General features: G+C 39.0%; 1 protein-coding gene across 1 annotated transcript in view; it reads right to left on the bottom strand.

Annotated features, from left to right (window-relative positions):
* The window catches only part of LOC149014601 (uncharacterized), a 51,027-nt gene extending 27,140 nt beyond the window's left edge, over positions 1-23,887 (bottom strand). The window contains exons 1-7 of the mRNA XM_089155286.1: positions 23,543-23,887; positions 14,749-15,491; positions 8,395-10,217; positions 7,216-7,445; positions 6,348-7,002; positions 6,159-6,240; positions 599-646 (exon numbers count right to left, since the gene is read on the bottom strand). Of these exons, the coding sequence (XP_089011412.1) occupies positions 599-646; positions 6,159-6,240; positions 6,348-7,002; positions 7,216-7,445; positions 8,395-10,217; positions 14,749-15,491; positions 23,543-23,792 (3,831 nt within the window). The 5' untranslated portion in view covers positions 23,793-23,887. The remainder of the gene's footprint in view (positions 1-598; positions 647-6,158; positions 6,241-6,347; positions 7,003-7,215; positions 7,446-8,394; positions 10,218-14,748; positions 15,492-23,542) is intronic.
* Between the last annotated feature and the right edge of the window lie 2,000 nt (positions 23,888-25,887).

Consider the following 25,887-nt stretch of genomic DNA (forward strand, 5'->3'; position numbering starts at 1 on the left):
ATTACAGTTTAATAATGATGCTTGATGAGACAATGAGTACAACTACACCCACACACGCATGCAGGGTGCAGGGATCCTGCATGTGTAACATGTCCATAGGACCAAGATCTACAGCTGGGTGAGAATATTTTTTACAATGCATACAGTTAAGTAAATCACCTGTTCAAGCTGACTGCCAGTAATAAATCCGACAGACAAACCACCACACCCCCAAAAAAAAAAAAAAAGAAAAATACACAAATCTCGTGTAATACCTCCAGTCCTGGATTTGTAGGGTTTTTTTTTTTTTTTCCCCCCCCCTTTTTTTCCCTTCATGAGATATGTGGTAAGTTACAAAGTCCTGGGAATGGGTGGTACAGAACTTCAATGCAGCAGTTAAATTTCAGTATGGCATGTATTTCCAAGTTCAGGCAGCCAGGATCAGAAGTTATTCAGCCAATCTAGAACCATTGACCCAAGAAATTGGCTTAATTGCATGCATGCTTGTATGACATGGATGCGTCTGTGCACATACAGTCTATACAAGTCTAATTGAAACACATCATAGATAGAACCAAATTAGATTACTTCCAAGTTCCATGAGGGGATTGTGACTTACGCCTTTCTGGTCACCAGTTGTAGATGGGAGCAACCGACAGACCTCTCTCTACATCAAAGTTAAATTGGAGTCAAAGAACATACATTTGAAAGCAAACCTTATGCAATCACAGCTAAACACAGGAAAACCAAATTAAAGGCAACTGGAGATGTATCCAATGTGGAAACTGAAATCACAATTCAGTATAAACAATGCTACCAGGACACTGGTTACAACCAGGCAGAATGCAAGGAAATCATGTTAGTTGATAGAAAAATATTAGTTAGCCCAAACCACAAGAAATTTCCTGACATCATCATCTGGGGAAAACTCCATCTCAACATTAACAACCCCATGAGGGCAGAAAACTCTGAAGTATTCTTGATGGGTATACATGTCTAAGGAGCAACAAAAGTCTGAATTTTTAAAACAACAAGGGGAAGTAAAGGGATGAAATAAAAAGGAAATCAATTACCCCAAAAGCCAATTGAGCAATGAAAGATGACAAATTTCTCATTCACATCCACAAAATCACGGAAAATATGAAAATGCTAGTACAGAAGAAAAGCTGTAAAAATCATATACCACTATATTAACATTACCAATCCTCCCTGACTAAGCTTGCTTGATACACTGAATGAGAATGTGAGATTATGTTGTCCCTGTAATAGATATTGGTAATTTTTCTGTTTGGTGTATGGCTTATGCCAGTTCTCTATTGTGTCTCTCCTCCACGAAACAACGGGGATACTGATGCTTTATATACATGGGGAGGAGAGAGCTAGACACATGGGGGTGTTGCCATAGGCCACATCCAGGACAGTTCTTTTTCCCCAGTTGTAAATTGATATTAAGGATTATCGGTTATTTCCAATTCAACCAGTCAGTGGTACTAACAAGGGAGGTTGGGTTGGGTAACATTAAGTAAGAATACAAAGATGAAATTAGGTGAGGAACCAATCGTGGATGGGGTCCCAAATAGGACTATGTGGTCTATCTTGGCTAAATAATTTGTTCAACAAAATCATAATAACAACTACTATTCAGCCTTATCCCAATTAAATGGGATAAGGCTACATGGATCCTTTCAAGACAATGAAGGAAAATTGAGAACCACAAAGGGAAATGCAAGTTTAAAAAGGTTAAGTTGAATCAATCCCCACTTCTCAGTCCCCAATTCTTCTTCCAATCTTTTCAAAATCTAAATCCCCAACATTTCCCTTTGATTTTCATTTCCACACCATCACTAATTCATAGACCAAATTAACCATCAAAACACCCCCAAATCAGGTTCAAATAAACCTCTCAACCCCCTTGATCTTCAGTACAAATTTATCCAGTTTTGCACAGGTGGAAAAAAAAAACACCAAGCTTCAAGATTCATATCCAACCTTCAAATTATCTAGTAGTAAGCCTCTACCTTCATATTTGGATAAAATCTCCCCCACACCAATCAGGAATCTCAATTTTAATTGCAGCTTCGTTTGAACATTAAAAACCCTACGGTCCCCTTGGATTCCCTTTCCAAGAATTCAATAACAAAAACCCTTCGTCTGCTATTTTTCACATTCACGATACTCCACGGCCTGTGAAAGGCCAAACCTCATACTGATAGACTCCCTATATTACTTGACATAACCCTACCATCAAAACCCAGGTCTTATGAACCGGAACCCTAGTGTTGAACTAACTGAGCTTAACAGTTCATAATGGGTCCTAGTTACTAGATGCTATCATTTTCCCACCAATCTAGGATTACAACTCTCTCCTCCTCTAGCAACATCAACCCACTGTGTGCAACCTATGGTTTTGAGCCTGAAGACAGCCACTTAAATTTTGCTCGTCACTGCCACAAAAAATTCTGCAACTCCACCACTGCAACCCAAAAAATTTGTTATCCACTATAACTATGTAACTATATGTAGTAAACTACACATATGTGGGACCTAAGCACTATTGCCCAATCCCAAATTCAAGAAGAAAAACAGGATTACAATGGTAGGTGAAATTTTCAACTTTTTAATGGAGATCTCAGATCTAGAAGTTCAATAAATCTTAATATGGTAAAACATTGCTAAAACCAAAGGCGTGGTCATATTTAGTTGTTTTGGTATCAAAAGTGTATATATATATAGATCGGAATCGGAAGTATTCTCACACACCTCCAATATTAATCACATTTAAGCAATCATGGATTTGGAAAAGCCGGTTGTCTGCTCTATCTAAAATACTTCATAATTAAAATATATATAAATGGAAAAGTAAAATTTATTTGACCAGTCAAATTTCTCAGAGATGGAACATTTTTTTATATGCTATATAGCTATGATAGTATGATAAATATAGTTTGTTTATTTGTCTTTTTTTCTTTTTTTCTTCTGAATAAATTGCAGTCAAATGATTCTTTAACATTTATTTAGCATAAAAGTAGAATTATAGAACTTGTAATATGATACTTGTATCAAAGAAAATGGTTATAACCACGCAAATGCATTGTTTGAAATTGTGATGCCTTGTGACTGCCGTATCGGATAGATATCCTGTTCAGCATACCCTGAGCTCAATCACTAAGCATCCCTTGGCCTTTGCAACCATATCTCTCCAATTGTCGGACTCAGCTGAGTCTCAAAAGCGCTAACCACCTCCCTTCAAAACCTGACTCGGTATTGTTAAAAAAAGAGAGGAAGCAGAACCAAGTCAAGATGATACAGATCAACCCCTTCTTCTTGCACCAAAGATCTTACCATTTCTGACAGAACGGGAGTTACATCTCTTTTCCATTTCCATTCAAGAGTTCTTTTCTTATGTGTTTCCATGCCCGATACCTCGAAAAATGGACAAATTCCTTTTCTTATTCTTAGGAACACATACAAGATTCGTCACTACACAAAGGATAATGGTAACCCCACCATTAACTACTTCATTTATGAATTTCATAGTAATAGAGATACAAGTGCTGCAGGGTTCGATGAAGAATGAGCCAATAATGGGATTTTTTGAGAAATGGGAGACTTAAGATGCTCCGGGATGGAAATGAGGGAATGTCTACAATACCTGGGTTTAGTCATATACAATTTGAGGGATTTTGTAGGTTCATTGATCAGCGTTCGCAATTTTAGAGACAGTCCCTAAAGGACCCAACGAATTTCTAATTGAAATTAGGGGATCTCTTTTAATTGATTCTTTTGACACATTGTGATATTTCAAACCATTGAAGGGACCCATTTGAGAACAATTGGAGGAATTAGGAGGACTTCATAGTCCTTCTTACACTTTAATCTTTCCTTGAATCCTAGGCGCAAAAATTTACAGTCCTTTTTTTTTATAGAACTTCCAGATTCTTACCATCTTAGGGTGATCCTTTTGTCGACGGATGCTCCTATTACACTTGTAGTCTTTGAAGGATGAGAACCAAACATGTAGCATCTACATTGAGAATGTCTCTTTCATCAACTATTCAATACCACCAAATGGACGCAACTCAATTTCAAACGAGCCCTTGACTACTTGAAACACCACTCACCCAAATTCTTCTCAGTGTTATCCTCTTGATTTTATAAACTGCCTGGATTTGCCAGTGATATCAGCAAGAGAATTGCATGTATTCATCAAAAGTTGAATAGGACAGCAGGTGAGAGTGGTTGAAAATTGGTGTACCATAGCAGGAGATAGAGATGCAGAGAGGTAAGACTGGCAGTAAAATGAATTGGTTGAAGATCAGCGGACAGTAGCAGGAGAGAGAGATGCAGAGAGGTAAGAATGGCAGTGAAACGAAAATGAATTGTGAGCGATGTAGGACAGTGGCAGCAAATGGTAGAGATGCCTCACACTGTATCTGAAATTCAATAAAGTGCTCATGTGCAACATTCCATTACATCCTACTGGTTGGAACATTATTTTCCTGTCACTATATAAACAGTCAGTGGCAGCAAATGGTAGAGATGCCTCACACTGTATCTGACGTTCAATAAAGTGCCCGTGTGCAACATTTCATTACATCCTGCTGGTTGGAATATTATTTTCCCGTCAATTATATAAACAGTACTTTACGAAGATCAATTCTATACCTCCCGGCCTCCATAGTAAATTACTTGAACCTCAACCTATGTTTCTGATATTACCCTGAACACTCTTAGGAAAAGGCCTAATCTGGGGAGATGGGGGAAGGGAGGTGAAAATACATCATCTTTTCCTCATTCTTTTTTTCCTTTTCTGATCAGTCCTCTGCATCAGATTTCTCTCCCACAATTCCACATCCTTTCCCACTTATCCAACAGCATTAATATGCTAAAAGTACCTCGCATCTAAATCTCTACAAGAAAGTGATAAGACCCCCTGAACCTCAGTCTTAACTTTCCCAACTCAACAATAAATACAGCATTCTATCGATATCTACAGATTTCAAATATGAAGAACAGCAACAGGATAATATTTATTTCATTGCATAGTTCTAATAACTCTGTTAAACTTCAATGACCGAAACAAACAGCACCAAAGAGCTATGAATTCAGACCAGCAAAACAGCAATATAAAAGTGAAGATATAGCTTGCTGAATCCAGACTAATACTAATACCGACTGATACTACTAACTGATAAGAACTTATGAAATAAAGAAAAGACTAGATGACAAGAACAGATCCACTCCCCTGATAACCAGAACCTCTGCACACCCAGAGCTTCCCCAAGAGGTCTTCCCTCTCCCGCAAGCACAGCTTGTTTCTCCTATTTTTCTCCCCTCTCCTCCTTTCCCTTACATAGCCCCTTCCATTCTAACCAACTCTGCCGTATAACAAACTCCTACACATTCACTCAATCAACTCTTGCCACCTGGCTGTCTCTTCTGCTCCTCTGTTCACAGCAGGGTGTTTGTTGCTGTCCATTGGGAGGCTGCCATTTGTATTCTCTATATTTAGATCCCCTGTAACAGCAGTAGGTATGTTGCATACTCCCTCCTATCGCTTCCCTTGTATACCTTGGATATTAGGGGCTTATCAGAAAGATGTAATTGGGGCCCAAGTCATTTAAACAGTCATATCCATCTCAGTTTTTGTGTTTTTTCCCCCAATCGACCTTGTGTGCGAAGTCGTCAGGGCAAAACACTCATTAATCAACAGGTAAACCCTCACAAATCACAAAGGCTAACAGTACAATCATCACTAAATTATTCTAAACAAATTATCACCAACATGGTGTTAGGAACACACAATATACTACAATCTAATTGCAAAGACATGGAGCTAGATCAGTCATGCACAGTCAGATTTCTAAGTCTCATCCATAACTGCAAAGCATGTGGCTAGGATACCTAACACTGATAGACAACTATAATCACAACAAAACACAACACACCAAGCATGGTAAACTAAAAACCTGATCATCAAAATTTGGGATGTAAAGATCTGCTGCCGAAGCTAATTCAGAATGAATCACATAGTTGAAGTATAAAAATTCAGAGTCACTAGCTAATGATATGCATCAAATATACAAAGAAAACTAACAGGTAACAGCCCTTAGATATAAAATTCAAAAGAAGAAAATTCACCATATTAGAACATTGGAGTTCAGATTCAAGTAACTCACTTTATGTGATGGTGTACTAGTAAATGTTGACTTCACATGCCGAAAATCTGTTCGCTTAGTCATATCTAATCTAGCAGGCCATCTGCATTAGGCAATAATAAGCCAGATGTATTTTAGTTAGATACCAAGCCAGAGTCCACAGTGCTCTTCTGAGATTGAAAGAAAAGAGGGGCAAAGCAAGTTCCTCACCCAGCAGGTTCAGATATGGGGATTGAATACTTGCAAGCATCTGACTCCTCTCTGAGTGCATACATATTACAGTAATGAACACCACTTTTACAAAGTGCTCCTTGCCACTTATATTGCAAATCCTTTTCCAAATTGGAAGACTCAACAGCAGGTTGAAGCGGAGGAGGGGAACTGGGAGGAGGTGGGACAAGTGGCGGCTGAGAGAGTGGCAAAGGAGGGGGCGACGGAGGTAAAGGAGGTGGCACATCTGGAGGGGGAGGTGGTGGGGGTGATAATTGTGGTGCAGCAGGCACGGAAACCATCTGATCAAATTGCTGAATTGAACTTCCTGATATCCGGGCCAGTGGAGTAACAGAAGCAGGAGGGTATGGGGCAGGAACTGCACTCACATGAAGGCTATTGGGCAAAATGCCTGAAGGCATCTGGTTCAAAGGAAAAGGTTGATTTAAGATGCTTGCATCCCATGAACTGTTTGGACCAAGGTAGGCAGGCCGCATATATAAGGATGAGTGAGCTAGTGGTGGTGGTGGAATAGAAAGCCCTGGATTTGCTGTGGGTGGGCAAGGCACACTTGCCGGTGCTGAAAATTGCAGCTCAGTTTCAGGCTTCTTATACATCCACATTTGTTTACTCGCCACAGGAACAGCTTGACCTTCTGAGGCATCACAAATAATTTCAATTCAGATTTATTTATTAAAAACTTCTTTTCTTTTCATTTTTTTTTTTTTGGGGGGGGTGGAGATCTCTAAGTTCTTCTCCAGTAGTTCTCTGACTGAGGACACTTGATTTGTTTTCTCCTATGACACAAAAAATATCACTCACACCCCTACACCTGCATCGTGAACATGTGAGACAACTAAAAGGTTACCTGCTTGTGAAAGGTCCCCTCCCTTGTTACTTTCAAAACCATCATCAGTTTTCCTTGTTCCAACTTCTAGCCTATCTGTACAACCTGCAACAGACCAGCTTGATTGAAATGGTTGTCCATCTTGTACCGTGGTTACATGATTTTCCACCTTAATTCTTGGCGACACGAGCTCACGATTGCTGCTGTTTGATCTAGTCAGAGATGGTGAATTCTGGTGCTTTCCTGGTTGACTGTCTCCCAAAAGAAAAGAAAAAAAAAAGAAAACACAATAGTCATAGAGGTGAATAAACCACAGAGCACATAATATTGCTGCCAGATCGAACAACCAGGAAGCAAAAACAACTGATTCTATTTTTTTTTTTATTTTTTTTTTTTTTTAGGTGAGGGGGGGTGGCGGCAGTGATAACTAGATATACTATACAGATCACAGCATTGAATTGTTAGATTATGGTGTAACTGCTAACACAACTGCCTAACTTCTCTATGAACATCAGACCCTTACATCAATAATCAACAACAAAAAGCAACAACTCAACCTTATCACAACTTAATGGGGTCAGCTACATAGATCCAAAGAAAACAAAGTACGGAAAATTGAGGTCTAATTAAAAAGGTGAAGGAAGGTGGAAGGGAAGAAAAAGGGAAATGGAAAATGAAGGATGAAAAAGTAAAAGAAAAAAACCACCAGTCAAATTTTCAAATATAGAACATAATTGATAACGTTCACATACACCAAAATATTGCAGTCTCTCCACAATCCCCCATGTTGGATACCCCAAGGAATAGGATTATTGTTGTCTCTTGGGGTCCAGGCTCTCCCTTTGCCAACTAGTAGGTTGTCATTCCCTAAATAAATCATCTATTAATAATTTAATAGTAATAATGGTAAAAGTTTCAGCATAAAATTTTCTATCATAGTCATCCCAGAACATCCTAACGTTCAGTTTTTAAACCTCAGAAAGGATGTTATGATGGGATTTGGATATTCAAGTTGGATAAGGACCTCTTTCGGTTGCCAAGGGTTGTGAGATCCTTCCATCATGGAAATCCTTAAGAAGAAAAGTAGAATTACATAATACACCCAAAAAACAAAAGCAAACTGTAGTATGTGAAAGCAAAGGCTCAAAAAGAAAATTACAACTAAAAAGAGAAAAGTAAAGCGACTGAAAGAAACCCAACCTGAATTCTATCTGAAAGAACATGCCAGGGCAACCACGGAGATTCTTCAGTGCAATAACCGCAGCATCCACACAACTGAATTCAACCAAACACCAACCCATCTCCATATGTCCTCGTGTCAGCCTGACAACAGAACCAACATTTCCAGCAGCCAGATTACATACAGCCTTCATGTCCTCATCAGTGAGAAGTGAGGAATTTGCATCTGGTAGCCTAATACAGAGAGTGCTCGTTGCCAATTTATCTTCATCCCTCATGGCAATTACTAGATGGTTTCTAGACATATGACCATCAAAAGAACTTGATCCTTGTGTAATATTATATTTTGTACATAACGATGACAGTAAAGAAGACAATTGAGATATCCTTGCCTTAGAGATGTCAATAGAGCTATCACGTACTGCTGCAACATGTGGCGATCCAACCATCCCAGTTGACAAGCTTCCATGGTTATTGTTTCTAAATTCAACATGAACAGTGTTAGGAACGAGTCTTCCACCATTCATTTGAGATATTCCAATGTCATCTCTGACTGAATTTAATGTTGAACTTTTATTCAATGGCATGCGATAGCCTTTCTCCTTGCGATGCTGCCTGAGCTGTGCCATCACAGTGGCTGCTTCTTCAGCAGTTTCAAATTCCACTAGTAATGCACTTTCACTGGTAAGATCTGTAACCTTTGGAGGAGCCGTCACGCATACTTTCATTATCTCATGCATAATCTCATCTTTGGCCCATTGTCTTGAAACCTTGCCAATATAAACATGGCAATTTGAACCAACTGCAACACCATTAATGGCTCCTCTGGTTCCCAATCCTACATCTACGAACTTTATGCGAAGACGAGCACCCCAAGGGGAAGATCCCTGCATACATTCCCGTGCCCTTATGGCGTCCATTATGCTACGGTACTGAACCAAGGCAAATCCTTTCATGGGGAAAAATAAAAAGTGTTCTATATGACCAAATTTCTCAAACTGAAATCTTACAGGACTCTCTGATGCCTCAGGACCTACCGAGCCCAACCATAGTTGTTCAGAAGCTGAATAAATATCCATGGCTGCAGGGTCCCCATCACAATACCAAACAGTTTCACTAGCAGAAGAAGGATTTCGTACAGCAAAATGGCGTTTAGGAGAAGCCAAAACATTAGAGCCAGAACCTGTAGATCTCACAGAAGAATGGCCCAGGTCCAAATTTGATACTTGATTCTTCTCCACATGGGGAAGATTGTTTCCACCATCAAATGCATCATTAATGAACTCCAATGGCACTTTACCAACTGGTGAAGAAAACTGGCTGGTAACCAGGTCTTTGCGTACAGGTCTGTCAAAGTGTGATTCTCCATGCTCTGTAGTGTCCAAGCCCTTCCTGGAGCCAGAGACTCCGCTTCCTTGATTAGATTTCTTATTCCCAGATTGGGTATTAATTTCAAGAGGAACAACTGAACTGGAAGGCTTTACGGATTTTGCAGACTGCATTGCAGCTTTTTCATCTGAATCCCGTTTCTCATGGAATGCATCACTAGTAGAAGTATCATGGACTTTTCCATGGCTGCCCCTCCTAGATCCTTCAACTGATGTCTCATTTTGACCAGGGACTCTGTGCATCAAGTATTGCCGGTTTATATATTTTGATGGATCAGAGTTATCTTCATCACTTCCTTCTTGGCTTTGGGCTTCTTTCACCAATTCTGAGAAAGAATTGAATATCCCTTCCATTGCAGATGAAATTTCCAACATTGCCTGAGAAGATGCTGATTTACATAATTTATTATACTTTGAAAATATCCAACTTCTTAAAGATTGGTCTTTGTTAAGAACCTACATCCAAAAAAAAAAACAGATCATTCAAAAAAAGTCCAAAAAAATAAAGGATTGGATACTTCAAAAGAGAGGGAAAAAAAGGGTAATAAAGGGTAGTAAGTCATGGGGGACAGAAAAATGAGGATAAGGGGAAACCCAGATCAATCAGAGTTGCAAAGGGAGGAGGGAAAAAGTGCACAAAATTTTTTTTTAAAAATGTCTTCTTTTTTTTTTTTTTGGGGGGGGGGGGGGTTGTTGAGACTTGAGAGTGCACAAGCACAGCTCAGACTTCACTCCATTATTTTGTTTCCTACGAATCTATCCTCGAAGCATTGATTGCAAGCTTATAAACAGCAAAGAAATAGATTTCAATGACAACAAAAAGAAAACATGCTTGGACTCCTAAAAATTTAAAACTTAACAAAACCATTCCCACTTCTACATGTCCTACCCAAATTAAATATCTGTTTACATACTTATCCCAAAAAAATATAAATAATCAAATCCCAAATATCTAATAGACAAATCCCTATTTGGCCCCAGTTCTCAAAATCTGAGTTCCCAAATGGAGTCGGGTCTGTCCAAGGCTGTACTAAAAATGGTAGAATTATAGTTTACTAGACTGCAAACTAAAAAGAAGTAAAGAGATGTGGTGTGGGTGTGCATGATGGGCCTTTGTTTTCTTTTCTTTTTTTCTTTTTTTTGGGTTTGGGGGGGGGGGTAAATTTGGAAATGGATAAAGACAAAGTAGAATAAGAATAAAAGGAAAGGGTGGGGCAAGCAAAAGAAATAGGAAGTGACTAATGAATATGTGGGGTAAAAGGGTCCAACATGGAATGAAGTTTTAAGAAGAATATAACAAAGGGAATGAAGTGATAAGAGAGATAACAGGGGTAGTATAGCGAGCTGCGGGGGGGGGGGGGAGCAAACACACACACACATGAATAAAAAACACACAACAGGGAAGGTGCACTTAAGAAAACAACATAAAATAAATTTTTTTAAAGGAATAAAGAAGGGCAGGGATAACTGGGGGAAAAAACAAACAGAACAAGAAAAGAGGAAGTGGGGGGCATCAGGGTCAGTAGAAAAAAGAGAATAGAAGGAGTTCTCTGGTAATATTGTTACTATAGGAGTCTGCAAAATGGCAGCTTGGATCAGACCAGGCTGGGAAGTTACAAATTATAATACCAAGGAAGAGTCAACTTTTAGTGGCTGAACCTTCAAAAATCAGGTACACATGGTTTTCCTTGGGTTCAATCTGGTTTCTTTTTTCTTTTTTTTTGGGTTGGGGGGGGGGGGGGGGGACTAGAATTGAAAGGCCGCCCCAGCACCCACCCTGGGGCAATGGGTTTCTGCAGAAGAAGGATGAAAGGGATGGGGCTTCTGGTGGGGTAAATTGCTTTTCTTTTTGTTTGGCCTCTGGGGAACCTAGAAAGGAAGGGAATTGAAATAATGGAGCTAGGAAGAGAGAGCAGTCTGTTGTGGAAAGGGAACATAACACTTATTTTTGGGGTCTTCAAATGAATGGAGTCGGGATTTTGCCAATTGTGCTGTTTGACAACACCAGGAGTCAAAAGGGAAATAACAGAATGGGGGAGAAAGATCACCAGGAGAGGAACAAATAGCAGGGAAGAGCAATTGAAAGGGTAAAAAATCTAAGAAAGAGAATTTCACCCCAGTTCGAGCATTGATGCCACTTAATGGGAAACAGAAAAATGAGGAGTAAGAAAAGAGCAGATACCTGGGAAGAACCAAAAGTGCGGAGAAGGACAAGTATAAGAGAGAAAGGCCACAGGAAGCAGGGGTATGAGGGAATGCACAAGCACATCCAAGCTTAAGCTTCGATTTATTCTTTTCTGTACCATCCTCCATACGTTGATCATAAGCATATATTTTTATAAGAGAAGTTCACTTCCGTAAGAAAACAACTATACTACTCTTAGGCCTTAACAATTTCAAACTTACTAAAACTATGCATATTCCTGCATATACTACTGAAACTAAAATTAGTTTACACACTTATCCCAACAACATAACCAACAATCCAAAAACAAGCCTTGTCCCAACTAAAAGGAGTCTGCTACATGGATCTTTGCCTTCCTATCAGCTCAATTTGAGGTCATACTAGATATAAGGCCTAAGGTATGCATATCTTTTCTCACCACTTCTAAGGTCATACTAGATCTGCCCTAGTTCTTGTAATTCCTTTAATTTGGATTAAATTACTTCTCCATACAGGGGCATTTAAAGGTGCCCATTGAACCGTATCGTGCCACCTCAATCAACTTTCTCGTAGCATATCATTTATCAAAGCTACTCCCAAATCAACTATATGATCATTCCTTGCCTCACCTTCCTAGTTTTGCCACTCATCCATCTTAGCATCCTCATTTATGCTACATTAAGTTTATTTATATAATACTTTTTAACAGCCCAACACTTTGCACCACACATTATAGTTGGTCGTATGATAGTCCTATAGAATTTTCCTTTAAGCTTTATTAAATGAATACGTCGATCACACAAGACTATGGACGCACCTCTCCACTTCATCCACCCTGTTTTAATTCTTTGGGAAGCATCCTCCTCTATATCACCTGTTTAATTAGGATCGAGCAAAGGTACCCAATATAATTGCTTTGTGGAATCTCCTTCTCATCAAGCTTAACCACCTCATCGTCCGTCCTATCACAACCAAAGTTACACACTAGATATCCGTCCTTATTCTACTTAGTTTAAAGCCTTTTGGTTCCAAAGTTGTTCTCCGTAATTCTAATTTGGTATTAATCTCTAGTTGTGTCTCATCTACCAAAACAATATCATAAACAAAAAACATACACCAAAGAATCTCAACTTGAATGTCTTTGGTTAAATCGTCCATTATGAATGCAAATAAATATAGGCTTAAAGTTGATCCTTGATGCAACTCAACAATAATCGGGAATTCACCACCTTGTCCCCTCCAACCTTCGTACACTTGTCACTAAATCACCATACATATCTTTAACTATGTCCACATATTTACTTGCAACATTTATTTTCTCTAGTACTTGCCATATAAAAGCCCTAGAGACTCTATCATAAGCTTTTTTTTAAATCAATAACAACTATAAGAGGATATTTCTTACACTCTCTTTCTACACTGCAACAAGCCTTTTCCCAACCAAATGTGGTTGGTTACATGGTCCTTGCCTTCCAATCAACTCTCTTTGAAGCCATACTAGATATAAGGCCTAAGTTGTGCATATCATTTCTCGTCACTTCTCTTAAGCTTATCTTAGGTCTACCCCTAGTTCTTCTAATTCCTTCGATCTATATTTTAAATTGCTTCTTCGCACAAGGGCATTTGAAGGCCTCCATTGAACGTGATCATGCCAACTCAATCAACTTTCTTACACCCTCTTTCTACTAGACTAAAATCCATATTTGGGCTGGGATATCAATCTGGGTTTCCAAAGGATTGGGTCGCTACAAGGAAGAACTGCACCAGCGAGTTTTATCAACACTGCCAAGAGCAGGTTGAGTGAGTGGCCTGAGAACTTACAAGGAAGTTCCTAGTTCTAAATTCTAATGAAGTATGCCGATCATGTCAGATAGAAGTTCAAGCTCCCAGATGCTAAAACAACATAATTTTAATGAAAAAGCTGAAGTGATCACTTCATACTAGTCTTCAGTTCATAGGTATATGACAGATTATAAGTTTCAATTCCAAAATATTTTACAACGCCTGCAAATTGTCTTCGTGTTTACACACACACACACACACACAGAGAGAGGGGGGAGAGAATCAAAAAAATAAAATAAAATTTCATTCTGAAAGGATACAAAACAACCTCTTCTCAAGGTTTGGATGTTGATCATCTCAACCTCTCCCCTGATGGCAATAAACCAAGTAGGTAGCTCCAAGCAAGTGTTTTTTATAATTCTATATATTTTTGGGGCCAGGTGTGTGGAGGTAGCAGTCGAATGAACTTAAATGTTCAAAGCTCTCATTATTTGGAGAGCCAGAATCACTGAGCGCTCTTCACGTGTCAATTACAACTACCACAATATTTAACTATATATAACTACACAAAGATGGAGGAAACTGAGAGAGACAAGAGCATAAAGAAGGAAGAAAATTTTTGTCTCTGCTTGCAGACTATCCAAAAACAAACCTGGTCAAAATAGTGCTTTCAAAGCCATCTGTATGCACAGCTTGAAAAAATTTCCTTCAGGAAAAATTAAGAAATCTTTTAACCTGACAGTAAATGGAGAAAGTGTAAAATCAAAGAGCTACCCGACACAGGTTTTTCAAACTGAAGGATTCAGGCAAAAAAAAAACCAGTCTTAACTTTTCTTTGTTAGCTTCCATGCTGCCATAGGAAAGAAGGTAAGGATCCTAAATTCATCCAAGAAAAATAGGAGAAAAAAAATCAAAAACAGTACCCAAATTGGTTCCTCAGTCCAGCAACTTCAAAAAGTTACAAAACATACAGTTGTCAAAACTACAGACTTCAGCAAATAGTAAAATAAGTTTTAAGAATAACATATGAACAAGTAATACCATTCCCATCAAAGAGTTCTTTGAAACAAGGGATGTATCCTCCGAAACATGGTTGTTATCTGATGATAGGCCCTCCCCACCAATACCATGATCCTCGATGCTTTCGTGGACATGACCTATAAATGACCGAGCACCATCACTGGTATTATCCAAGGGCTGAGTTACACTATCAGCATCAAATTGGCTTGTAATCTGCCTTAAAAAGTAATGTCCTTTATAAATTCCATCTGTTGTACCGGTAATGAAGAGCTCGAAACAAGCTGCAAGTAAGTTTTTCGGACAACAAAAGAAAATCCGAAGAAGGCATAGTGCTCGAAATCTGAATAATTTAGACAACTCTGGTTCATTTTCATCTGCCAATTCTTGCTTCAGTTCAGCAACGAATTCCTGTGAACTTCGTATTTTTGCAATCTCCTTCCCACAAATCTGATAAATATCCTTACCTTCAAATGAGGATATGAAGAATGTGAGCACGTTTAAGAAAACAGCAGAGCATATGCCTCTAATCACAGAAGATGTTGGTGCCTCTGATGAAGCAGTACAACAGATGTCTACTAGACCACAAACACAGGCTTTGGCCGTCTGAAATGCAACCCTGTCAACATCTTCACCTCTAACTAAGAGTGCCAAACCCCAATTGTACATATTAATAGCAACTTTAGCAGCAGCTTCAAGAGCAGTAGGGCAATATGATGCATATTTAGGAATGAATTCAGCTACAATACGCTGTGCACTTGTGCATCCTGTTAAGTCAGTGGCAAAGGGAAGAACAGTGTTAAGCATATTGTCGAATAACTTTTTAGCAAGTAAAATCAAGGAACTGGTTTTCACATAAGTCCACGTCCCAGGATGATAACCAGCGTATCATATCTGTAAACTATGGTTATCACTGACAACCCCACTATAATAGCTGCCTTCCCTGAGGATGACAATTTTATTTCATACTCAGACTTTATACAAACATAAGTTTTCCTTACTAAAAGCTGCTCCAGTCCAAGTGGTCATCGGTTCAAGTCTGAAAATAGCCTCTTTGCACAAGCAGGGGTAAAGCTGCATTACATTATGAGCCTATTGCTGTCCCCAGACCCCACAGTGTATGAAGCCTCATGCACTGGGTATGCCTATATATGAAACTAAATTTTCTAATCCAATGCTATAACAAGGGAACATGATATCAAGCACACCTGTCACCAGTACCTAAGGAATTCTTGAAGTTACTTCCAAGTCCTACACATGCAGTCACGGATTAACAACTTAGCTTTGACTAGCCAGAAACCAAGATATGGTCAAACAGAAGAATTTTTCTCAGCCAACCCAATGATGAGGTTTTGAGGCCTAGATTTAGCTTCTGAGCCAAGCCTGACTTCTCAATGCAAAGGGTGAGTTTGGGTTACACAAAAACTAGCCCTAGCAGGGTGGGGTAACTTTGGATTTATCCCCGGGCAACCCGGCCCGGCCCTACCCTACCTTATGTTAATTTAATGATATAATTGAGTTTGAATAGCTATTTAACCAAATAACCCTCTAACCCTAAACACCTAAATGTATTCCCCTCAACAACCGTATCAATCTCTTCAACTCCAACGCTCTTAAGACTCCAACTCAGGGGTGGAAGAAGGATTCAACATGGGGGGAGGGGGCAATAATGAGAGTCTGGATCACCTCCCCGTCAGGGGGGCACTGACGTCTTTTCACCACACCTATTGTGTGGCCCATGTGAGGCCAACTAGGGATATTCAGACATGGGCCCACACATTGTGTGGGACCTACACATTAAAAATATAGGTACATTATTTATAATGACATTTTTACCCTTACAAAATATAGGTAAATTAAAGCATGAGAATCACTAACAAAATATAGAGCAAATTGCACTGGCACCCCAAAATGGAGGCCTTAAAGCACTAACACCCCACTTTATGTTTAAAAAGCAGAAAGACGCCAAAATTGGATTTTTATTGGATATATTTGTCCAATTTTTCACTGAAAACCTTTTAATAGGGATATTTTTTAAAATAAACAGTGATTTAACTATTTTCAGTGAAAAACTGGACAAATATATCTAATGAAAATCCAATTTGGGGGTCTCTGTGCTTTTTAAACATAAAGTGGGGTGTCAGTGCTTTAAGGCCTCCATTTTGGGTTGCCAGTGCAATTTACCCAAAAAAATATCTTTAAAAGAATCTCTTTTAAGTTTTAATGAATTTTTTCTTTTATAAAAAAATCTTAATCAACATTACAACCAAAAAAAAACCCTTAATTTCAACAGTAAAAGACTCGATGCAAACCAAACGAATCATAGTAGTTACCCTCATGGAACAAAATTCGATCGATATGGTCGATAAATCGATCGAAATGTCTAGAAAATTGAAGTCGAAACGAAATGTAGGAACAAAATGTATCCATATATATCGGTCGATACGAGTCGATATTTCGGCCTGACACCATATTGGGCCGAAATGATACATGCGTAAGTTATAAAATATCCAAATCGAGCTCATTTTCGACCTACTGACGCTATTTCGACATATGGAGCGATATCGCCCTAGAGATTTTGACCTCCTTTTGAAATTTTTGCTAATTTCTTTTACTTTCATCCCCTTCTACACCTAATTTCTAGTATTCCATTTCCTTCAAACATTTGATTTGCTCCTCCATTTGTGCATTTTCTCAAATCTTGCAAGGTGAGTAACCAACTTCCTCATTTTTTATTTTTGTTTCATTTGTGCTTTAAATCATGTTAGATTGCTTCCAAATTTATGTATGTTTACTTTAGAGTGTTGATCTATGAATTTGTAATGTCAAAATTATTTTTTGATTCTTCCTACTATTTTTTTATTTTTCTGTTATTAAAAATTATTTACTAAATTATGTATATTGCTAAAAGTGTATATGTATAAGCTTCAAATATATGTATGTGAGAGTTAAGACACCATATTGCTGTGATGGTGTTGAATTATTTTTTTTTCTGTTAATTATGTAATTTTACTGTATTTAATATATATTTAAATAATTAAAAAAATATTTAAAAATTAAAAAAAAAACTAATTAATTCCTGTTTTAAATTTTAAAATAGCGGAGTATTAGTGGAAGCATGTATGCAATTTTTGGAGCATGTTGTGGATATTTTTAAGATAGTTTGTGTGTATTTTATAAATTTTAAAATTATTTATATATTAAAAAATACTTAAATAGCTATACATATTTTTTTTATATTTAAAAATAGGAGGTTATTATTAGAAGCATGTATGTCATTTTTGGAGCATATTGTGGAGCTTTTCAAGATACTTAGTGTGTGTTTCTACTTTCTTGTTGTATCAGGCACTCTCTTTTAAAGATGTCAGACATAGCTTGGGCACATGGGAGGCCACTGACAGCTAAAAGGAGGAAGAGCGAGTGTAATTATTGTAAGAAACAAATAGGAGGAGGTGGGGCCACTAGATTGAAGCTGCATCTAGCTGGTGGCAACAGGGATGTAACAGGGTGGCCCAAAGGTGCCCGTAGAGGTCAAGAGGGCAATGGCCTCATATATTAGTGGTGGAAAGCAAAAGAGGAAAGAGAAGAGAACACAGAGGGATGAGTTCGAGGATGCCTGCTTAGATGACCTTCCAGATCCTGAGGATTATGGTAGGGATGAGCCAGGAGACAATGACCCTGATCCAGAGGCTGATCAGCTGAGGAGGGCGATGATGATGAGTAGGGAGCAACAGAGGATTAATGACATGAGGAGGTAACAAAGGGGCCTGGGTTGTGGGTCCTCTAGAGAGCCAGTAGGTATGGGAGGCACAGGTGGCTCCCAAGTCCCTATGAGGAGGTCTTAGAGTGTGAGGCAGGAGGCTCCTATCCCACGGGCCCCTACAAGGGGTCGAGCTTCGTTAGCACATCCTACAAATCCAGATCTTGAGATTTTTCGCAATGATCCGGCCCTATTTAGGAGGCCTGAGCAAAAGCAAAGGAAGTTAAAGCACTTATGGGGGAGTGTGAAGGAAAAAGTGGGGATGGCTTTCTCCAAATGGGCCTATTACCATAGTATTCCAGCCCATACAGCCCAGGGGCCCTATTATAGAGATATGATTGAGGAGATAGGCAAGGCTGGGAGTAGTGTACAGGGCCCCACTCCATATGAGATATATAATGTGTATTTGCCTAAGCATAAAGAAGACTTAAATGAGTACATTAAGGGATTAAAGCACATGTGGAATCATTATGGAGTGACTGTGATGGCTGATGGTTGGACTAGTCCCACTAGACAGTCCATCATCAATTTCATGTTGAATTGTGATGGGAGGACAGTATTCCTCAAGTCAGTAGATGCATCCGGTGAGAAGAAGGATGCAAAATACATTTACAAATTATTGAAGCAAGTGGTGAAGGAGGTTGGAGTGGAAAATGTGGTTCAAATTGTGACTGATAATGGCTCCAACTACAAGAAAGCTGGGTTGAAGATGCAAGAGAACTCCAGGTATTTAAACATATAGTATTAATTTTCATTTGTAAATACATATATTTACATTACACATATACATGTACACTTTATAACTTTGTATTAATGGCTTGATGCCTTAATGGATGGATAAATATAGGCTCTTTTGAACTGCTTGTGTTGCTCACTGCATTGACTTAATGACATTGGAAAGGTCAAGCTTGTGAAGAAGACCGTGGAGCAAGCTCGACATGTTAGCACCTTCATATATAACCACACCTATGCATTAAGGATGATGAGGGACAAGTGTCAGGGTGAGTTAGTGAGGCCAGGCATAACCAGATTTGCTACTAATTGGATAGCACTGCAAAGCTTTGAAAGTAGGAAGACTGGCTTTAGGAGTATGTTTGCATTAGAGGAGTGATTTAATTGGGAGGGTTCTTCATCAGTGGGAGGAAGGAGAGCACAGTTGACCATACTCGATAAGACTTTCTGGCACAATATGAGGATAGTGGTGAAGATGCTTGAGCCTGTGGTGAATGTGTTGAGGATGGTAGATCAGCAGAGAAAACCTACTCTAGCACACATATTTGCTGCAATAGAGAGGATGAAGCAGCAAGTTGCTCAGGTCCACCCACGCGGCAACAAGAAAGTCCTTCAAATCATCAACATTAGATGGGAATCTATGTTGCAGTATCCACTGCATAAGGCTGGTGAGTTGTTAAGTCTAGTATTTAATTTAATTTTCATTATGTTATCACACTATTAAGCATTAACTATTCCCATTTTATGACATACTCTTTCTTACACAGCATACTATTTAAATCCCAAGTACCATTACAAGGACAATCTTGGGATGAGGCAAGATTTGATGGATGCTGTCCAAACTGTAGTGGAGAAGTTCGAACCGGATTCAACTAAACAAGTACTAATCCTTATGGAGGTGAGATAGTGATTTGAATCATTTGATATTCACAATTCATAGTTTTATACTAAGTCATTAACCTAGTAACTAGTTATTGTTTTTTCTCTTTATATATTAGATAAAGGCTTTTAAGGATGCCACTGGGAGCTTCGGTCGTGCTGTGGCCGTAGCGGGACGGGAAACCGCCCCTACGGTAAGTTCATTCATTTATTTCATTATACATTTAATTATTATATTCTATCTTTAATTTAGTTATTTAAGTATTAAAATGACTTGGAGTCTATGTTTGTTGCAGCTGAGTGGTGGTTGCAATTTGGACGTGATTCACACAACTTGAGTAGGATTGCAAGCAAAGTGCTCTCCCAAACATGTTCTGCCATTGGTTGTGAGCGAAACTGGAGCACCTTCAGTCTCATTCACTCAAAGAGGCGCAACCGATTGGGTGTGAAGCATCAAGAGGACCTTGTCTACATACACTATAATATGAGACTGAGAGATGATCATATTAGACAGGGGATGGACAAAGAGAGCACCAATATCGAGTTGGCCGACATATTTGAGATGGATGATGATGATAACCCAGTAGTTGACTGGATCAGGGACAGTGGAGATGGATGAGGAGGGAGGTTGTCCCAGTAGACAGATTGCAGAGGAGACGGGGGCTGATGTGGATGAGTACATGGCCCAAAGGGGAGGGCACATGCAGAACCCGCCCCGTCCCTTCGTGCCACACCCTAGTGCATCCACCCAGAGTGAGGATTTGATTCTCTGGTCTGACACTGAGAATGAGGTGACTCAGGCCTCCGGAGATGACGACGATGGTGGTGATGATGACGATGGCGATGACGGGGATGATGGAGGGGATGAGGAGGGTGTGGGACCTCGTGATCAGGATTCAACTGATCCTAGGGACAGACCACCACCACCACCACTAGCAGTACGTGAGAGCTAAGGGGGGGAGGACGACCACCGAGATTCACAGGAGAGAGTCAGTTCACCCACGCGACACAGGATTTAGACCATATTGAAGCTGCATCTCAAGGCAAAAATGTTTCCTCTACATATTCGAGGAAGGGGAAGGGGAGACAGCACGGCTGGAGCACAGAGGACACGCCATCATATGGGTCCTACCGTCCACCCGATGCCGAGAGATTAGTGGGATCTATGAGATCGATGAGCATTGATGATGCTAGAGACTCCTCCACCTCTAGAGGATCCGGATGGCATAAGCCTGCACAGTCCTCATATGATACTGTTGTGGAGAGTATTGGTTCTATCGAGTCGACTTATGGTTATAGACCATATGGTGTCCCTCCTGGCTATCAGATTCAGGGTCAGGCCAGTCAGCCACTAGTGGAGCCTTATGGTTATGGAGCAGCCTATGGAGCTTATGGTGTCCCTCCCACTGTTGATTATCAGAGTCAGCCACTGGGACCTTATCAGTATCCTTATCCTTCTCCTAGTCCTGAGAGCCAGGGTGCTCTTTCATTTGTTGAGCAAATCTTCCACATTATTCCACAGCCACAAGGCCCACCACCACCAGTTCCTTTGGAGATTCACAACTTCCCACCGTCAGGAAATCTTATGCATGTGGATGAGGCCACAAATAGAGATGCAGTTGTTGACTATGTCCAAAACTATATGGGGCAAACATCATGGGAGTTGTATTGTCATTTGTATGGGGTGCAGACGGAAGAGGGAGACTTTGAGGCTTGAAAAGAATAGACTTGTAACTTGCAAGTAATAACATTCCCGCTTCTTCTCTGATTCATGTACTATATACGCAAATACAAAAACATTTTACTTAGATGAATTTAGGAATAAATAAGTGCCTATGTGGATGAGTGAAATTATATGGTGCCTGTCTCAGTTTCTAACCAGGTTTCCACATGTACCGATGCAGGTCAATAAAACTTATTTTAAGTCTTCTACATCGAAAATGTCAAGTAAAGCCAAAACCATTTACTCATTCAACTTTAGGCGGACCTCATCTTGTTTTACTGAGAAACCAAGATATGTTAGTTGTCTCAACATGTTTCAACCAACTTCTTGCCTCATTTGGTCGTTGGATTTGAGCAAAAGGTAATTCAAGTGTATGCCATTATGTCACTGTCGCTTGAATGGATAACCATATGTAAGATTCCTCCTCATTAAGTTCATTAGGTATGATGGTAAGGTCAGGGTAATGGGATCAGGTTTACAACTCTTTCGGACTAAATGCACTTTCAGCTCCCAAACTTCATAATGAAACAAAAGCTGAATGTGCCTATCCACACACTGGTCCATTCCTTGCATTGATAGCAGATTGGTACATATCTAACTCCTCACCTCTTACATTTGGATTATATATCAAAGGAGAGTTGAATGAGAGAGAGAGAGAGAGAGGGGAGAATGGGAAAGTGCACTCTATCAAGGAAGCTCTGCCTTGCCTGGTGAAGTAGCTGAATAGGGTCAAAAGACTACTTCCTTCCTCATAAGTGTGTCTTCTATAGATTAAAAATGATCGAGATAACCACCTAAATCCCACATCCCTCACTATTGATAGGAACCCACCATAATCCAGTATGTCTAGTTTCAACAATTCCAAGATAAAAAACTACCATCCATAACTAAACTTACCATGGACTGATGGACAAGCTCCTCTTATATACTACTAGCACTGCCACGTTTATATGAATAGGAAACATAAGAATAATACCCATGACACACGGAGTAGGAGAGAGTTTATTCAATGATAGATTTATAATCCCCATGCACATATCACATCAACAATGTTAATTCTAAGCTACCACCATATGTCCAGATTAGCTCTTGACTAATCATACCCAAAAGAAAGAAGACGTTTCAAATGCCACATTTAGGCTATTCTGGCAATTCAAGATACAAAAGCAGTAGAGGAACCTTCCACCTTGTTACAGGCACCTTTTGAGTTCAGAAAGATTGACCAGGATATAAACCCAAACCTGTTGCATGATATCAAATGTGGGAAGACAGCTGCTGTGGCCAACTATACTGGTTTGTATCTGACTAGACATTCCATTCTCTGGACTGAGTTTTCCAGTGCCATCAATTTTCCATACTAAAGTATTACGAAAATATTCACAGTTTAGGACCGAGAAGGGTACAAATCTTCATAGTGAAATTTATATTTTAAGGTTATAGTCAACATTGGAATTTGAACGAATACATCAAAATTTATCAGTTGTTAACTATACTTCGATTATTTTACCCACGAAAAAAAAGAACTATACTTCAATTAATGTGTAGAAAATCAAAATATCAGGGTATTCAGACTTTTTTCAAATTCAGCTCTGTGTCAATTGAATCGATGAATAATTTTTACGAGATTCAATCCCTACTCAAGATTTCAAAAGGAGGACGTACATGCACCACTAATTAGGGCTTACAGAGAGAACATATATCCGAGATGAATGGAAAGAACTAACCTCTAGACGCAGTAATAAATGAAAGATAAGCCTGTTCGAAGTCGGGCATAAGACGCGCATCTTTCTGGGAAGTACAAAACTTAATTCTTCTGTAACACTCGTACACATTTCTAATCTCATCTCTGTTTCGTCGATTCCTCCTTATTTCTTCCTGAGAAGGGGGCGATACGAAGTTTGGATGGATAATTTGATGTTCTGGAACAGATTCGTATAACTTCCGCTTCTTCAAAGGTTGCTCGGCCGAAGCCATGACGAAGTGAACTCGAGAGCTGACGCTCTCAATCACTCCCCATCAGATGTTCCGGTCGCCGCTGAAATTTCACTGATCTTTTGTCGAATGCCCCGTTTCATTAATTTAATTGAAAGTAATAAATTGACGGGTTTTTTTTTCCCCTTATAAATAACGGGGTCCCGCAAAACCCAATAAAAAACAAAATTCAAAAATAAAAAAACTTCTCGCCATTTGATTTGATATGAATATTTGACAGATGTCATTAATGTTCCCAAACTTTCTTTAGATCTTCGAATAAAGATGAAGAAGCAGTATAGCCTGGTGGAAGTTAGATTCCATTTCAATAAGCCCCATACCTATAATGTCCAATCCTTTCTTTGATGCCAAAAATTCAGCTTCTATAATAACACACGAACCACGGTTAAGTTTCTATTTTATAAGTTTAAAATATTTTTTAAATTACAATCACATTCTTATAGAACAACCCCTCTCATATAGATCCCGAAAAATTCTAAATTCACAAAAACGTGGCCAACATTCTCCCTTGCACTGAAAAAATGATATTTTTTCTCTAAACTCTAGCCATAGCCGTTGACTTGCTGCCTTATCTCCAGAAGGCGGTAACCCATATTTTCTTTGGTCGGTCTTTATGTTCTTTGCTATGGACTGATCAATCAATAAAATAGTTTCCATGTTGGTAAAACCCTTACAAATCCAGTTTTTTTGAGCTTCAATCTTACGAACAACCAAAACTTGCATGTTTTAAGATATATTCCTTCATTGTGTCTATGAAATGTAGTTTGTCACGAAAACATAATAGAGAGAGGAAAAGAAATAAATTATGATATTTCCAGCAAGTGTTACCAAAATAGAAAAGAAAAAGAAATTGCTAGCGATAAAACTCAAGCACTGTAAACCCTTCTTGCTCATGAATCATCACAACCTAAAACTGCAAGTGCTCTACATATTTTTGTTTTCTCCTTGCAAGGAGGAACTTAAGGTTCAAATTGCCAACCCATTGAATATCTATAACTGCTTATTTGTTATAGGATTTAAAGCAACCGTTGGGAAAATAGGGTTTTTTCTCATGCGAGGATCACCGATCGGTTTTGGGTTCTTAATGCAAATTAAAGAAGTTTAGAAACCAAAATGTAGAATCATTCGATTTGCTCCTTGTCATTGGATCACAAAGGGAGATGTAGAATCTCCCTATGCTGTGCATAAGATATCTACGCAGCCACGAACAAAAATCCAAGTTGGGATTGTCAAGTATCTAGGATTTTTTTAAAGTAATAAACTAACAATCTGGGATTTTTCGGGTACTGATAAACATGATGTTGACTTGAGGATCTTCGTTACCCCAAAAAAAAATTTCCTTTCATAAGTCCATCTTCAAAACCTTTGCTCTCTTAAGGAAATTCTAGTGAAGGTAGTGACAACATATCTCCCATCCTACACAATGTCTCATTTCAATTATCCAAACAATTGACCAACAAGTTGACCTTATTAACTTCAAAACTTTTGGTGGGGGAACAATAAAAGTTATAGTATTCATTGAATTAAATGGGAGAGTTTATGCCTACATAAAAAGGTGGGTGGTATAGGATTCTAAATTTATGTTGTTTTAAATTTTTAATAAGGCTTTATTGGTCAAACAGAGCTGGAGATGCCTTACAAATTCTGACTCTCTTTGGACACAAACCACAAGAGCAAAATATTTGCAATTCCACCAATTTCTCCAACCCCCGACACCGAGAGGTGCTTCATGGGGATGGAGAAGTCTCCTTATTAGGACATTTGACCGAAACAGTTCCCCCTCCCTTGTGTGTATAGTGTGTATGACAGCCACAGAGACTATCACTTGTGTTTCATTCACTGTGACCTTGCCTAACTATGTTGGAGCTTATGTGTGTTAAGTATTGATGTTATCATATTCCTAGGCAACACTTTGATGGATTGGTTTGATTTTATTGATACTAATTTTAGTGGGTGAGCTAATTTGGATTTGGTTCATTCTATATGGAGTCCTCTATGTTGACTTGTTTGGAAGGCTAGAGAACAAGTTCATTCCTTAAAGGTAAGTCCACTATATCACACAAGATTATGTTATCTA

The sequence above is a fragment of the Hakea prostrata genome, chromosome 5 (genome assembly GCF_041222555.1).
Source record: "Hakea prostrata isolate BN-2017 chromosome 5, UWA_Hpros_2, whole genome shotgun sequence".
NCBI classification, from domain to species: domain Eukaryota; kingdom Viridiplantae; phylum Streptophyta; class Magnoliopsida; order Proteales; family Proteaceae; genus Hakea; species Hakea prostrata.